Below are 17421 nucleotides of genomic sequence, written 5' to 3'. Positions count from 1 at the left end.
CAGACAGCAGAGTAGAGCCTGGACTTGTGCCCTGGCTGTGCAGATTAGCTCAGCAGCGCCACTGCAGCATGCTTCCTGTGGTGTCACCGTGTTGGAATAAGTACAGACTCTTTCAAGCCAGCTATCTTAAAGAACAGCCCTCATTTCAGTGCTGGGTGAAACAGCATTCATTACTTGCTATCTAAATGCACAATCAGTCTTTGATGCACTTAAACACATTTGATAAAAGGTAATGTGGGGTTCTGCTGACAACTGGCCCACTAAAGCAGCATGAAGTATTTGTGGCCAAGAGGAAAAGAAAGGCTTTGATTTTCAGAATTCAGGCTCAAGCACGGCACTCTGAGCCTTTTGATTTTCGCCACCATCTAAATGAAGCTTCTAGGGTTCTGGGCTGTGAACCAGCCAGGAGGCAAGAGAACAAAGGATGAAAAGGCAGGGAGAGAGGGGAGGGAAAGGCTCCTACACACTCAGAAAAGAATTAGAGAGGGAAAAGCTGGCTTTCTACTCTCAAAGAAATATCCCTTTAGTCTCTAATGCTTGGGTTTATGACAAGAAAATTTGCAGTTAGAAGGGAAATGTGCAAAACCCCAAACTCCCATCCTCAACACCTATCAGAAGTGTTGGGCTTCCTGAAGGCCACCTATGGTATGGACATGTGTGAAGTTGTTCCTGAAAAAGGACCATGATGTCCTGATGCTCTTCTCAGGGCCTCAGCTTTGCATTTGGAAATGAAGATGTCAGAAAATGGTGAGACACACATCGACTTGTCATATACTGTTATTTGTATGAATGAGTATAATTGAAGTATCTTAAATAGCACCATCGCAGCAATTGTCATACATTAGATTAAATTTAAATGGGTCCTGTTTAATATTTGTATCTGGGCATAAACTGTTAGTGTAAACAGTTCATCTGTGAAGCTGATTGGAATATGGTCACTGACTTTTTCCCTTATATGTTCAAAGTAGTCTATCCTGGGGGTGGGGGTGGAGGTGGTAATGCCATCTGAACACTTAATTATTTAACAAATGGCCTTGAATTCCCTCTTACATTTCAGAGGAGCCATAGTGGACTGGACCCATTACTTCCTTAACAAGTTGAAGATTTTGATTAGTCCAACTGATACTGGCAAAGAAGTTCACTCACTCATTGGGTCACCCACTCGTTTAGTATAGTATTGGCCCAGTAGCCTCCTGGGAATCCCTGCAATACAGCCAGGCTTGTGTGCAGCACTGATTGCTTTCCAAGTGCAGAAGTAGAAAGGGGTAATTACTTCATCAATTTGGGTTAAAATGCTTGCCTAAATTAGATCAGTATTTTTCACACACTGTCAAGAGATACAGAACGAGATTACAGGCTGTGGAGAAATCATCTTACATTTTTTTGAGATGAAACATGTTAGACCTTGTAAAAGAAAAGACTCTGATGCTTAGAGCTATGGGGAAGCTCTCATAGCCTCTTAGCAGTTACACCTTCCCCAGTGCCAGTCGAAGCCTGTTTGCTGTTTACAAACAGCAGTCAATAAGCTTTCTACCCCTTCACCCCCATGAGCCCAGCACAGAGATTTGTGATAATGAAGAAGCGTGTAGTACATGAGCTCTTTTTAGAATAAGCCGACATTAACTCTGGACCATCTCTAAGCATCAAGCTCTGTGCTGGCTCATGGGGTACAGAGTTCCTGTTCTCAGGGGATCTGTGGTCCAATGAAGGAGATAGAGGTCTCTTGGCCTTTCCAAGTGAAGCAGGAGGCTACTCCTTTCTCTTTCTCTCCTTCCCTCCTCCCTCTTTCCCCCCACCCTCTGTGTGTGTGTGTGTGTGTGTGTGTGCGTGCGTGCGTGCGTGCGCGTGTGTGTGTGTGTATGGGGTGGATGAAGGGCATTATGCAAGCTCCTCCAAACAGTGGCACTTGCCTGCTGTCTTTAGAATGCTATCAAAAGCCTGGGAAGACAGCAGCTTAAGTACCAGGGCAGCTATCCATTTTAGTAGAGAGAGGACACAAGGAGAGCTATCCCTATCCCTAGGGTAGGAATGAGGGCAGGGAAGGTGGTCAGAATAGTTACCCTGACAGAGCCTCGTCGCTGGCTTGTGATGTGTTTTGGTTTCTATGAAATAGCAGAGAAATACTTCTGTGCCTAGGCTGGCCTGGTCTAAGCCTATGGCAAGCGGTAAGACCTAATAATACAGGACAACAGGCAGAGACATTGTTCCAGGCAGCAAACATTTAGGGGCTGTTGTCCAGAGGTGGCATATGGACTGGAGAAAAAGGAAGTACCTGGAGTTTCTTTTGACCTAGGAGTATTCTGACAAGTGACACTAAGGATATTTTCAGGATAGGGTCCAGATGCAACAAATGGAAGTGTTTTCCATGTGTTTATTGAAGAGGTAGAGTGGTTCTGGTAAGCTGGGAGGTGCTGCTGCACACAGTATGCCCTCCGACCAGGGTCAGTGTCAGGAGGTCTCACTCTCAGTTCTACATGGTAGTTAGGCAGGATTTCCAGTGTGCACTCATGAAGTCCACTTAACTCATCCGCTAAGCTTAAAGTTTGGCCTATTCCACTTCTATGAACTGGAAATATCCTTTTGGTTGCCACTGCTCATGTAGTAAGATGCAGGAAATCTGCTTTGCTTTCACTGAATAATTATGAGTGATTTAATTAATGCAAGTGTGAAATGACATTTTACTTTGATATCTTTTGGGAATTGGTTCAAAAAGACCCCACCTCCACCCTGAGGATATAAAAATTGGCAGGTGCTCATGTCCCTTGTGAGAAATATTTCCATAGTACATGTTTTGATCTTCCTGAATACTCGAAGTCATCTGATTTAAAGAAGTTAATGGAGCATTAGGCAGGCACCGTGCTTTTGAGGCTTTGGGTGTCCCTGAAAGAGAGGACCATCACCTACTTTGGTGACTTTGTTTCCTACGCTGATGCAGTTTCTAGCAGAATACAAGTGCAAGGAAAGGCGAAGAGGGCTCTCAGCTGAATCACCATGCCCCTTTCTTTCTTTTTAACTAATAAGGGCCACCTATGTTACCTCATGTACTGAAACTTCAGAGCTGTCTGAATAACAGTCACTTGGAGCATTACACAGCCTGTGATCTACATAGCAACTGCTGTGCAGTGGGGGAGCCTTCCCCATAGTCAGTTGCACTGAACCCAAGAATATTGGCAGCTTGTGGCTAAACTGTTGAAGGGTGCAGTTCACTCAAGCCTGGTCTGTGCATGTGAACATCACTCTTGTAGCTATTACTGTTTCTGTAACACTGAGCCACCATCACGATCACTTCTTTTAGAGAAATTTTATAGAATCTACTGCATAACTTCTGGTGTATTACATGTGGCATGGCCTCATGTTAAGACAGCATCAACTGTCCATCTCTGGTGAAACTGGGTGTCTCAGGGACCAAGGCAGCTTTAGTTATTGCAAGGCCTCTCTGACCTTGGTCAAACGCTTAAGGATCCCAAATTCTCAATAGTGGAAAAACTGAGGAGGCTGGAGAAATGGCTCAGGAGTTTAGAGCATGCCCTGCTCCTGTAGAAGGCCCAAGTTCAATACCCAGCACCCACATCTAACTTCAGGGGATCTGAAACGTTTTTCTGGCATAGGAGAGCATCTGCACTCATGAGTACATTCCACACAGAGACACATAACTAAAACTAAAATATACTTTAAAAAACTGCCCCCAGCAGAGTTCTGAAAGAACACTGCTAACAGCACAACCCCTGACATTTGTGTATTATTAAATATTTCTTCCTAGGTTGACCATGCTAACCCTGATATGAGTCAATGGGACTTTCAAAATTTGTTTATATAGGCAATGGGTGTGGCTTGTGGCAGTGCATGTGCTTAGTGTAATCAAGGCTTTTGGCTCACCCAGTCCCTAGGAAAAAAACTAAAAGTTAACAAAACTAGTTAAAAAAATAAAAACAGAAGAGGTAGATTCAGGCAAAAAAAAAACCCACATACTCAGACGCCTAGTGTGTCACATATGCTAAACAGGGACCTAGGGTCTCAGAGAGGCTGGACAGGGGCCTAGGGTTTCTCATAGGGTGGACAAGGTACCTGGGGTCTCATAGGTTGGACATATGTGGTAAGTTCTCTCAGAGGGTGGACAGATGTGCTAGGGTCCCACAGAGGCTATGCAGCCACCTAGGGTCTCGTCTAGGTTGGACAGGCACCAAAGGTCTCATATATTCTGGACAAATGTGCTAGGATCTCGCATAGTCTCCACAGGTGTGCTAGGGTCTCACAGAGGCTGTACATATGGTCTTACATATGATAGACAGAGCACTATGGTCTCACATAGGCTGGCTGAGCACATAGGTTCTCATATAGTCTGGACAAACGTGCTACGATCTCACATAGGCTAAAAAAGTGTTCCAGGGTCTCACAAGCTGTACATATGGTCTGCACTGATTATACAGTTAGACAGACTCCTATGGTCTCACATAGGCTGGACAGCTATTCTGAGGTTTTACAGAGACTAGACAGGTATTCTTCCACTGAGTTCCATCTCCAGTGTGAGAAATGTTTTAAATGAGAAACAGGAGTGTTCTTGGTATGGTTGTTGGGACTGCCACAGACTGAGGGTTGAACCAACAGACACGTTCATGGTTCTAGAAACTGAAAATCTGAGTTGAAAGTATCAGCAGTTTGACATCTCCGGAGTCTTCTCCCATGAACATCTTCTCCATATAGACTCATCTTTGCCTCCCTACTCTCACCCCTGTGCCTGTGTCATATCTGCTGCTGATTATAAGGGTACCAGTGCTATTGAATTGGGCTTATCATCACAACCTCATTTAGTTTTAATTAGTTCTCCAAAGGGCCTGTCTCTAAACAGAAGCACATTCTGTAATCTTGGAGGTTATAACCCCAACATATGTATTCTGTGCATGAGAGGAATACAGTTCAGTTTTTAATAGACCCTGAAGATTCCTCTAGTTCTGAATCCTCCCCAGTTCCAGATGAAGCCAGACTTCTGTGCCCTGGGCATGTATACTTCCCAAGGCACGTGGTTGGGACAGAACATTACAAATGCTGCGATGGAGCCCTGGGGACAGAATGTCCTACTGTTTCCAAGCTGTGCATATTGCTATTTTTCTTAGTGAGAATGAATAATAAACAGAAATGGAATATTTTAAGTCATACCTTCTTTGTATGCCAGAAACCATCCTGGCATTCTTCACAGGCTACTCTCTTCATGACCATCTTGTATGCTGTAGCTGCCACTGTCTGCTGTGAAAAAGCAGTCAACTAGTTTCAACATAATTCATACAGCTTTAAATAAACACTAGAAGCTGAAGCAGAGCCGGACTCTGCAAATGGAGTGCAAGGCTATTTCAGTAAAGGACAGAGACTTACGATGACTAAGAGACTTTAAGAAAAGCCTTTGTAAATGGCATTCCATGACCCAAAGATGGAGCTTAGTGGTAGAACACCCTTCTGATGCCAGAGGTTCAAACCCCAACACTTCAAAATAAGTAGAAACTTAAATCTTTTCACAATCAGCTATTGAACTGGAGCTAGTATTGCCAGATAATTCCTCCTTAAGGTACACAGGACACGATGGGAAACATTAAAGTGTGACTTTTGAGTAATCCCATCTATGGCTATATTGTGTACAAGAAGATACATTGTTGTGATGGGATATAATTCACCTGGACTGATGCAGGCAGTTGTTGTACCCTTTTGTGACGTTTCAGCCTGGTTTCCCAATGATATATATAAGCAAAGACAGCTCGGTGGTTTATTGTTTTGTGACACTTGACAGAAAATCCAGTGAACCTGACCAGAGAGAGAAGGTTTCACTGGTCTCATTAGGGTTGTTGACTCCATTTTTCTCCTTTATTATCTGTCTCCCTCCTCTCCTTCTGACTTCTTTGGAGAAGGTATCATATCCATCAATGAAAAGATCTAAACATTCCCTTTACAGTGAATTGCCATTTCTTTTACAGCACAACCATAATGGAGTTGCTGAGCTCGTGGCTCATACTTGGCTATTTAAATTCTTTCTGGCAAAGGTCAAAGAAGAATCTTTAAAGAACACCAAGGAAATCAGATGTTAGCATAAATTCCTATTTTTCACGTGGGAATTGCTTCTTTATATTGCTGTGAAGAATTAGGAAAGACCGTGTGTGTCTCAGGAAACCACACCCAACCCTTTTCCTCGCTGGTGCCTCCTTTGCTATTATCTCAGTTTCTAATTTTGCATTAGAACTAATCATTTCATCTCACCAACTGCAAGTGTGTTAGTTGCTGTTTATAGTTAAAACAATTAGTTATTGCCTATTATTAAAATGAGAAATCATGCATTAAGCACTGGATGTGTGGCATTCTGCAGAGACTCTAGCCAGAGTCCATGATGATTCCCCTACCATGGGTGTGAAACAGATGAACAAGAACCATTTAGAGCAGAGTGGCCAGAGCCTAGGTCTCTCTAATGTGTGTGTGCTATTATTTCAGGTCTCTGAATTCAATCCCTTAACGTTCACCAGCGTAATCGAGTGTGAGAAGCCGAACAATGACCTGAGTAGGTTTCGTGGCTGCATGTGAGTATCAGCACCTTTGCAAGCTTTCTTATTTTTCTTTTGTTAAACCATATACACAAACAGATACACAGGTTCATAACATGTTCTTCAATAGTCTTTGCCACATACATCATTTTTTTGGTTGATCTTGAAAGTAATTTGTAAGATCCTGTCAGCAGTGGGAACTTGTCAAAGGCACTGTGTTATTGAGGAGTGACTAATTTTTCCCTCTGAGAGATAGAGGAACATGAAAAGGGACAGGAAGCTTATGAGTGTTATATATGGTCTCAAAAAATGGAAGTCAAAGGCCATAGGCCAGGCAGGAAGAGCCTGGGTGGAAATGCTTTCCTTCTTGATCATTGAACAACACATTATTGAGTATTTGCTGTTTATTGGTCCTAGCCATGCACTGATTATACAGCAGTAGTAGTTACTGCCTTAATGTTACTTAATTAAGATAAAGGAGATTTGTATGTGCAGTAGTTCAGCCTCCTTATTTGTTCCTAAGTAGAAAGATCAGCGGTGAACAAATGGCCCAGGAATGGCTGAGTGTAGTGATTCTTGGTGAATACTTGGGTATGTGGCACTCAAGAGGTCACTCACTATATAATTCAGTCTGCTCTTACTGTTTGTTTGGAAAATTTCCTAATAGCAATAATGGTAGTGGAGGGAAAACAGTGTATATGGAATTGTATATGGGACTGCAAGGTGGAGCTGCATGAACTGTTTCATGGAGACTGAAGCAGGTGATAGAGATCTGAGGATACCGTGGCGTGCCACTGGACCCTTTCTGTAAGAGCCCGTAGACTTAGGTCCCTCAGCATCCTTGTGATACCACTGTCCAGAGCAGAGCAGCCTTATAAATGGACTCCTGAAAATGGGCCTCATATTGAAGAACTCTCTCTGTGTGAGTCCGTGATTTGCTGATAGTACCCAGCACTGCAGCCTCTGCCCAATCCAGACACAGGAACAGTGGGATTTGGTAGTAGATAGAAGTTTCACAGAAGAAGGTAAAGTGGACTTGTGACCTGGAGATGAACCAGACAGTCACTGGACTTGCCCTGGAGTTCAAAACTTGGAAGTCATTAGATGACCCCTTTAAGAAACCAAAGAAGGCTCAACTCCCAAAGGAAAGTGTTAATGCGGTACTGCACAGCCCGTCTGCTGTGCATTTTCTGGTCCTTGTTGACTTCCTGCTTAACTAGCTTCTAGGAGTTCGCACATAGAACACCAGTTTCAGGACCTCTGTGAATCCTGAGGCCAACTTAATTGCACAGAGGAGATACCAGGTCTTAAAGAAGTCTTGACATTAAATAACTGCTAAAGGAGGTGAAGGCAATTTCATGTTGCCAACTCAATGAAAAATAGAGGGTAGATCCATTTCCAGTGGCTTTTGACCTAGCCCTTGGACTCCGTTCCCATTTCCTCCTGTGAGTCCTGAAGGAGGTTTCTGACACTGTAGCATTCACATGCACAGATAACTGTTCATGGATTCATCATCTGTCATAGGGTTAGGTTCATAGTAAAGAAGATGGAATTCTTCATCAGACACTTTCCATTCTTTCCCTGAGGACCTTCAGGGAATTACGTACTTTTGTTAGAAGGGAGTTTGAGCACTCAAACCAGCACTCAAACTGAGGTTAGCAGGTTCCAGAGACAATACTTTGTGGATAACTTTGAGGCTTGGGGTAGTGGGCATAATTTTAGTGTGCCCCTCAGGTCATTGTTGAAAGCTCATTTAATACATAGAAGGTTTTCATAATGGTAATTGCCTTCTAAATACTGAGTACTGTCATTCTGGCAGCCGCTGTTAACTTCACCGCTACTGGGAACATGTAGTACCAGGTGAGAAGAGCCAGGAGATAGAAGATAGCCCTTAGGAAGGTTATTTCACTAGGTGTCTAGGAGAAATTTCTGTCTTTTGTGGATACTAGAAAGAACTATATGAGATAGGAAGGTGAATTTGGGGTTTGCTTAGTTTGAGATGATGGCAAATTCATAAACAGAATGACTGATTTGATAGTAAAATCTGGGTAAAGATGTTTATGTAACAGTTTCAAAGTCTGAACGTACAAATTGGTTCACACTGTGACAAGGAACCCCAGTCGTGTGTCTCCATGGTAGATGGCATTGTAGTGCAATTATAAGTGAGTAGGAACTCTATAGAGGAAGGCAGGTCTTAGGGAAGGCCAGTACCTCTTAACACTGACACATAAAATCAAGTGTCTAACACTTGTGTCTTTGGAAAAACAACCATGTCAACATTAAACAGCATCAGGGACTGAGGTGAGGGTGGGAACTAGAGGTAAAGATTTGAAGACCCTTTGCCTAGATGTTGTATTTAGTCAGTGAAGAGGGCAGGCCATGAGGAGAAGAATATAGGAAGAGAAATAAAAAGAACAAAGACAAAATAGCCCTAAAAACTAGGGACATCACCTTTGATGTTTCAGAAATGCCACCATGACGCAGTGTCCAAGGGGAGAATATATAGTAGAGACATTGGCAGGGTAATTTTGGAGTCCAACAAAGGTGATGGCCGCCATGAAAAATGAGATGGAAAGGCTTGTGTCCAGAAGATGGAGAAGCACATTGCTCAGATTCAAGAAGTATGTCCGGTAAATGGTCAAGGGATGAAGGCCTGGGATCAATAGACAGTTGTCAGAAGGAGACAAAGTAAGATTAGACTAGGACTAGTAATGTGTTTAGTTATATGCAAAGGGGATATGAAGGCATTAATATATGACGGGTGAGTCTTGAGTGCTGCAGAGTGGCTTGCGACCCTTTGCTCACCCACAGCACCTAACTCTTAATGTCTCAGCATCCTAGTTCTGCCTTCTCTTCTGGAAGCTGTGGAAGACACCTCATCTGTGGTCTTCATTCTTCTAACAAGAGCTTTTCTGATAATGACAACATAAATGTCCTGGTGGCACATTTCCAGAGTGAAACACCCATTACAGTATGACGTAGTTTATACCTGGCTTTCCAATTAGTCATTTCTTACTTCTACTTGGTGTCCACAAAGCTCTGGTTGAGGAATAACATAGAGACACACGTGGTCTAAATGCCACCTGCTTAGACCACTGTATCCTTATCCCCATCTCACTGATTTTCCATCTCTTTTTGGCATAGTAGTTTAAATAGGCTATAGGATTGACTTGGGGAAAATGGGCCCCTCTTCCTGTGCTTATGTTCAGTGGGTCTCTGGAGGTGAGCTGTTGGCAGCAGCATACTAGAAATTTTCCTTCAACTCCGAGACACTACAGAGTTAGAAGCTCTGCCTCCACTATCTAGACTAATGTTGTCTTCTTGGGAATAGTACAGAGGGAGTGCATGGATGCAGGAGAGCAGATATCAGGACGGGATCTGTACTGAGGAGTGTACTTTCCCCAGGAGCAGGCCTGATTTGCTGAGTTTCTTATCCGTCCCTGAGAAGGAAGCCTCAGCCTACCTCATCCTGATACTTGTATCAGAGACTAACTCACAGCCTCAGCTACAGGATCTGTCCTTGGTCAGGGACTCAGGTGATCCCACTCCTGTTATCTTGTGTCAGTCTCCAGGAGACAGAAGCTACTTGCCAGGGCGCCATGGTATGCCTCTACTCTCACTGCTAGGCATGCCTGAAGATTGTGATCTCTTATGGACCAGCTAACCCAAACTTGGATCTATAGTCATTGTTACTTAGAAAATGGACCTCAGGATTTTAGCCTACCCCTCCCCCTTGCCAGAGTTGGTGGTTCTAGGAATTATCTTGCATTTCTGAACTCTGGTCTAATTCTGTAAATAGTATCATTGCTCTTTCAGCTTCAGTTTAATCTGAGAAGCAAGTGAAGTAACCATGTAAAATACCTTGCAATATAGAAGCCATTGTAGAGAGAGGGTGGTATTTGCCCCAGTGTGTGGTTCCATTGATAGGAAATGTATGTAAGACTGTCTGAGGAAAGAGAATAGGAATCAGAGGTAACCAGGGCTTGGGGAAAACAATATAGCCTAAGAAGGAGAAGGACTGGCCATGGTGTAAGGTTTCTTTATGGCTAGGGAAAACATTCTTGAATTATTTCCTGGTGATTTTACAGCTCTGAATGTATAAACATGAGCTTTATGTTTTAAATGAGTTGATATTGTGATATAAGAAATACATTGTGGGTTATTGGGAAGAGATAAATGTCAGGGGCTTCATAATTCAAGTACACTTTAGTATTCTGTGTTTTTAAATTAGTCTCTATAGTTAAGCCCTTATGAGATCCTCAGTACCTGAAAATACCAGCATTCTCCACGACTTTCAGCTATTTGCAAAGTTCTCTCATTAGCATAGGTCTAAGCCTTGCCTTTCCCTGTGAACAAAGAGAAAACTTTCTCAGGTAGCCTCTGTTCTATTACGTTCAGTCAACTTCACAGCATGTGATGATTTTTTTATTATTATTCATGAGTATGTGTGGGTGGGTATCCACAGAGCCCAGAAAATGTCAGAGCCCATGGAGCTGGAATTACAGGCAGTTTTGAGCAGGACATGTGTACTGGGAAGCAAAGTCAGGTCCTCTAACAGAGGGATAAGCAAGCTTAACTACGGAGCCACCTCCTCAGCCCCTTATGTGATGATCTTTGAGACCATGATCCAGAGGAGTAGTTGCACTTTTGCCTAAAAGATGAAGATGTAGGATGTCTAGTTGTTTGTGTAATATAAAATTCATTTCACATCATAAAGCCAGTTGCCTGATCCTCTATTCAGATCTCCCTGTATTTGCTCCTGTATTTTAGTGCTTTGATGTTGGGTTCATTTATAATTGCTATATCTTTCTGTTGAGTTGATTATTTTTTAAAAAAATATCATAGAGGGTATTGTTTTTGTCTTTCAGGAAGTTTTTGATCTTAAGCTTATTTTTCTGTGCAAGTATAGCCAGTTACTTTGCTCTCTCAGTTACCATTTTTGTCCCCTTGTAAGCATTTACAGAGATTTCCTGCCTACTTGTCATAGACCTGGGTACAGTACCACAGCACCAGGGTGACAGCTGGATGCCCTTGGAATGTAGCCTACTTACTGGGGTAGCCTCCTCACCCTGGTGATCAGTGCAGGGACCGTTGTCACTTTGTGCCTTAGTTACTGTTCTATTGCTGGAAGAAGCATTATTACTAAGGCACTTCTAAGAGAAAGCATTTAGTAAGGGACTTGCTTACAGTCTCAGAAGGTAAATACTTTTTCATCATGGTGAGGAGTGTGGCAGCAGGGATGCAGGCAGGCACTAGACCAGGCGCTCACATCCTGATCCTCAAGCAAGAGGCAGAAAGATAGTAAAACTTGGCCTGGTGTGGGCTAAGCCTACACCCAGTGACACGCCTCCTCCAACCAGGTCACATCTTCTAAGCTCTCTTAAACAGAATAGCAAGTAGGTACTAAGTATTCAAATATATGAGCCTGAGGGCAGCTATTCTTATTAAAACCACCATATCCCTGAGGTATAGCAGCAGGATCATTACTGACAATTGAATTGTTTCAGTTCCTTAACTTCTCCCAGCCGGTGTTGAGAGGGAGATGGGTGTGAAATGTATCCAAGCATCAGTGGCAGTGAGCAGGCTTTAAGGGAAACGTAATCATATCAGCCAGACTCATCAATGTTTGAGTGTTTTCATTCACCTTCATAGACATAATCATCCCTTGAGAAAATGGGACATCAGCACAAAGCAGTTTGGTCATTTCCACATGTATTTGAATTAGATGAACAAAATCCTGAACAATGTATTATTATATCAAAGGAAAGTCTACCTGTGGTTTATCAGTTCCAAACTGCTATCATTTTGTCCCTCCTGCCTATGTCAATCAGTGTGCTCATAGGGGCAGATGTGCTCTCAAATTCATGGAAGTAAGAGTTCAGTTATCTGCATAGGAAAGGAGGGAGAGCCTTGGAATGTGTAAGTCATGGTAGGATACTGAATCTAAAGCAGGTGTGTTGTTACCACCACAAGGTCCATGGATTCAAGGGCAGGAGTGGGCACTAGGTAAAGGTCTGTGTGGTGAAGAGACGCAAGTTAGTGCTCTCTGACCAAGAAGGAACATGAGATTTACTCTCTAACCTCTGTTGCTCCTATCTCCTCCTCCACCATCGTTCCCAACATTTCATCCAATAGATCCAACCTAAAGCCAAGGTCAGGGCAGCAGTCAGCATTTTACCAACTACCGAGGAGGACAACAGGGTGTGTAATGTAGTAAGACTGGAAGATAATGCCTGGGGATCTAGGAGTTTAACAGAGATGGATATACACGAAGGATGTAAAACTGAGCCCACACTGTAAGAGGGATCTCCTCTGAAACCGAAGACAGCACAAGGAGGGAAGGACATTTCTGTCGGTGGCTGCCCAGAACAGAAAGACTACAAAGAGCTAAGGCACTACAGAGCAGACAGCCTGCATGAGAAGCTAAGGAAGTGCACAGCCTAAAACGTCTCCTCCCGGAGAAAGAAACACAGTGTTCATAGACATGCACAGAAGGTTGCATGCATGTCTTAAGATGCAGAATGACAAAGCCAGCAAGACTGGGCTGCAGGCCCCTGCAGAGAAGTTTGTAAAACCTAAATTGGAGCAGTGCTTCAGACATGGTGCAAAATAAAAGGCATGGATTTCAATATTTAGGAGTATAATGAAGTCTGATCACTGTGGTGATATAAAAGCAAGACAGGAGTCTATATCACACATTAGTGCAGCTCAAGGCTACATTGATAGAGAACTACATCAGAACAGAACAGATTGAAGGTCCGGGTGTCTGCATGGTACAGATTGTCTATCCCGGGGAAGAAGTTGACTTGTAGCATTTGCAAATTGCTGCTCCTTGGCCCTGGGGGTTTTATAGGCGTTACCTGAGCATCAAAGCCGTGTCACCCTGTGTCCATGGAACTGGATGATTTTTCACCCCTATGCCTATCCTTTGTCATGTATGTGGTAGCCAGTACTCACTTGTCCTCCCTCATACACTACACCCAGAGAGAGCTGTTCCCAACAGCATGTGAGTTAGAGAGATGCAATGCTTCTTGAGAGAGAAGGGAAGACATTTATCTACTTGAGCACTGCCATTTCCCAGCATCACTAGACTTTAGCAGTTCTTTAGAAAGGTTTGCTTCCAGAGAGTTTTCATTTAGAAGAACATGGTTAGATGAATCAAGAAGCCTAAGGACTTAAACTGGGTGAGTACTTCCAAGTAGGCTAGACTAAATGTTGAAGGATGTGCTTGTTGCCATGGACAGAGTACCACACTTGGGTAGAATTGAAAACAGAGGTTTATTTCTTCTTTCTAGAGTCTGAAAGGCCAAGGCCAAGGCAAAGGTATCAGTGGGTTGATTTCTCTCAATCTTTCTGTGTTTGGCTCGTGACTGGCCAATTTGTCCCCATGTCTTTTTCCATTGGCATCTCTCTGCATGTCTGTGTCCTAATCTCTTCTTAGAAGGTCAGCCGGGTTGGGTTGGAGACAGCCCAATGCCCTCATTTAAACTAATTACTTTCTTACAGACACTGCCATATCCTGGGAGCTGTAGGAATTGAGATTTTAACACATGGTTTCTAGGGACAATGTAGTAAGGCCTATAACCAAGAAGCAGGTGCTGATGGCAGATTGGTGGGCTCTAGTTCTCTTGAGCATCTTTGGAACTGAGTTACATGTCTGGGTCTGTTCTACTGTTGATGGCAACACCCTGCATCAGAAGTTTAGGGGAGTAGACCTGTTACTGAGTGCTGGGACCACTGAGTTATTCCTTTATCTAGTCTTCCTTCTACTTCAAATATGGGTACTCTTCTCATAGGAGTATGTTTGTGCCCCCTGCATCTGCTGACTGTTCCTGCAGCTATGGTCCTTATTTAGATTAGTTCAACTTCTGGTGATGCGTTTCCTCCTTAGTTGATTTGATTAGAAGGCCTAGTGTTGGACGCAGGAGTGTTGATCAGTTTCAAGTTCCACTTGCCTAGCATTTTGGAAGACCTCGGTTTAATCCCTAGTACAACACACACACACACACACACACACACACACACACACACACACACACACACACACACACACAAAAAGATGAGAGAAAGAGAGAGAGAGACAGACAGAGACAGAGACAGACAGAGACAGACAGACACACACACAAGAGAGAGAGAGTGAGAGAGACAGAGAGACAGAGAGAGTGAAAGACAATCGTTAGATCCTCAATACCTTGGAGGTTATTCACAGAACTCTTCACTGTGAATACCAAAACTCAGACATTCAAGTCACTTATATAAAATGGCATAATGTTTGCATATAAACTATATCTTCCTGTAATCTCTAAATAATACAACATAAAAACTATACACCGTAAATAGTTATATACTATATTTTACAAGAAATAACAAAAAACATCAACCTGTTAACAACAGAGATTCCTCACATCCCCACACCTGCCATGCCATCCACCTGTAGCTAGTTAAATCTGCAGATGCAATGTTCAGAGATACAGAGGGCTGGCTATGGTTACACATCATATCAAAGAAGGTTGAATCTGAAATGCTGTTTTTATTTTTGCTGAGTTCATCTTGTTTCTAGAAAACTGAGGTTATGTCTTTCACTGATGCTCAGAGAAGTTTTTTCATGTCCAGTTGTCCCTAGAGAAATACATGAGAGATACATGAGCATGGAAGGTCTCTCCATGGTAATGGGACAGTAATGGGGCAGGGCTTTGTATGTATCTGTCTTTGTGTGCATCTGCCCAATCTCTTGATGTTTGACTTCAATCTTGAACCTTTGAACCTTTGCCTTGGGTTTGCTGCTGTGAGGCATTGGCACGGGGCTGATTTAATTTCCCCTTGAGTGTCCCTTTCTACATACTCTGCAGAAGAACTGGCGCTACAGTGAGTTATGTTAAATTAAGTACAATACATTTAAATACAGGGAGCATCTGAGTCTTGATTTTATATAGTTTCTCTTCAATAGAAAATGTATTTATTTCTGCAGCTAATGTGCATCACTTTAGGAGACGTCAGGAAGGAAAGACTTTCAGAGAGGTCTGGGTTGCCAAAAGGAGGCATTTTAACTAAGGGTGGATATGGAAAGGTGGCCTGTATATTGGGCTCCTGGGTCTGTTCCAGTGTAGTGATAGGGTAGGCCCTGTTGGACAGCACTGGTCTTTGCATGAAGAGGACAAGTTTTAAAGTCAATGACTTAAACAGTACTTTTGAATCTGTACAGCACTGACACAATTTGTAATGCTCATGGTTTGCATACATGTCAGATTAATATCTTCATAACTTTATGATAAGTAAATATAAAATGATGACACAATTGGGTTTGAGGAAAGGGCTCAGCGAATAAGAGAACTTGTAAACATGAGAACCTGAGTACAAATCCCCAGCACCCACGTGAAGATCATATGTTGCCATACATACCTGTGGCACTAGCACTGGAAGCAGAAGCTGAGAACAGAAACAGAAAGCCAGCTGCATTTGCTAGCCAGACAGCTTGGCTGAAAAAATGATAAGCTCTGGGTTCAGAGCTTGACCCTGTCTCAAGAAAATAAATCAAAATTGATAGAGCAGGGTAACAGACTCTGGTCTCCATGTTGGTACCTATATACACATGTTCACATATACACATATACCATAGACAGACAGCTTCACACACACACACACACACACACACACACACACACACACACACACACTGTTGTCAAAATTCATACCATTCCTTCTCGAGGGCTGTGTGTATTTTGTGACAACCCAAGGGACTAAATGGCACTAGCGTTTGTGGTAGAGTAGATAGATGCGCCAGCAATCATCCAGCAAGACTGTCCTTGTCAGCTTCCCAGGTCTGCCCTGCAACTGCAGAATTGGCACTTTCTGTAGTCAGTTCCCAGTTAATCCCATTCAAAGTACCTAAATAGCAGCTTTGGAACTTCTATGATAATTTGCAGCAGCTCCCTCAGAGTTGCTATGGAGACACAACCAGACAGCCATGATGAAGACTTTTTTCTGCTTCCCTGTCCAGCACCCAGGTGCCCCAGTGTTTTCCTAGGTATTTACAGAAGTGATCATGCAGTCATGTGACATGCCCTGCTCCATGTTCCTCCACAGAATCCACAGCAATGGGGAGAAGGCTGGGCTGCATAAGGAAAACTTGCTGCTTCGAGGGTGCACCATCAGAAACACAGAAGCAGTGGCTGGGATTGTCATCTATGCAGGTAGGCACAGGCTAAACCGTAGGCCATCCATCTACTGCCACACTGTGCTGTGTGCTTTCCAGCATTTCTTTCTAATTTCTATCTCATAATAAGGGTTGTGTATACCCATTGTAGAAAATTAGAAAATCAAAATTTAGGAAAACAGAAAAGTATCAAAAAGCAAGTTTGTTCTAATCACAACCCAATCAATATAGTTCTTTCTTTTTCTTTAGTATATTTCTTTCTGTTCATTTTGTAGTTTTTATATAATTCATTCTGAATTCTATTTTGACCAAGGTTCTTAGAGAACTGTAATCCAGAATAATTGCCCAGTTCCTTGTCTTTAGGAGACTGGTATTCCATACCCCTCCATCCTCCTCCGCAGGACATGAAACCAAAGCCCTCCTGAACAATAGTGGGCCCCGCTACAAGCGCAGCCAGCTTGAAAGGCAGATGAACTGTGATGTCCTCTGGTGTGTCCTTCTCCTCGTTTGTATATCTCTATTTTCAGCAGTTGGTAAGTCTAAGCTGAGTCCTCAGTGAGGTAGACTGCAGCACAGCCTACAGGCAAGCTTGGGGGCTATCCAGACTCCGCTAGACTCAGCACGTTAAAGGTCAAAACACCATTTTCACTACTTGGGTTCCAGGAGTGACTGCATCATCAGTATGGCTACACTGAAGTGAATGAGCTTGCAGAGTAATGTTCCTTTTGGAGTTGAAGACTATGTGGATGG

General features: G+C 43.1%; 1 protein-coding gene across 1 annotated transcript in view; it reads left to right on the top strand.

Annotated features, from left to right (window-relative positions):
• Window positions 1-17421, top strand: part of Atp10a (ATPase phospholipid transporting 10A (putative)) — a 159834-nt gene that overhangs the window by 101919 nt on the left and 40494 nt on the right. Inside the window, exons 3-5 of the mRNA XM_032893496.1 lie at window positions 6469-6554; window positions 16602-16708; window positions 17073-17204. Coding sequence (XP_032749387.1) covers window positions 6469-6554; window positions 16602-16708; window positions 17073-17204 — 325 coding nt within the window. The remainder of the gene's footprint in view (window positions 1-6468; window positions 6555-16601; window positions 16709-17072; window positions 17205-17421) is intronic.

The sequence above is a fragment of the Rattus rattus genome, chromosome 2 (genome assembly GCF_011064425.1).
Source record: "Rattus rattus isolate New Zealand chromosome 2, Rrattus_CSIRO_v1, whole genome shotgun sequence".
Lineage (NCBI taxonomy): Eukaryota > Metazoa > Chordata > Mammalia > Rodentia > Muridae > Rattus > Rattus rattus.
This window is presented reverse-complemented; position numbering and strand designations above follow the sequence as displayed.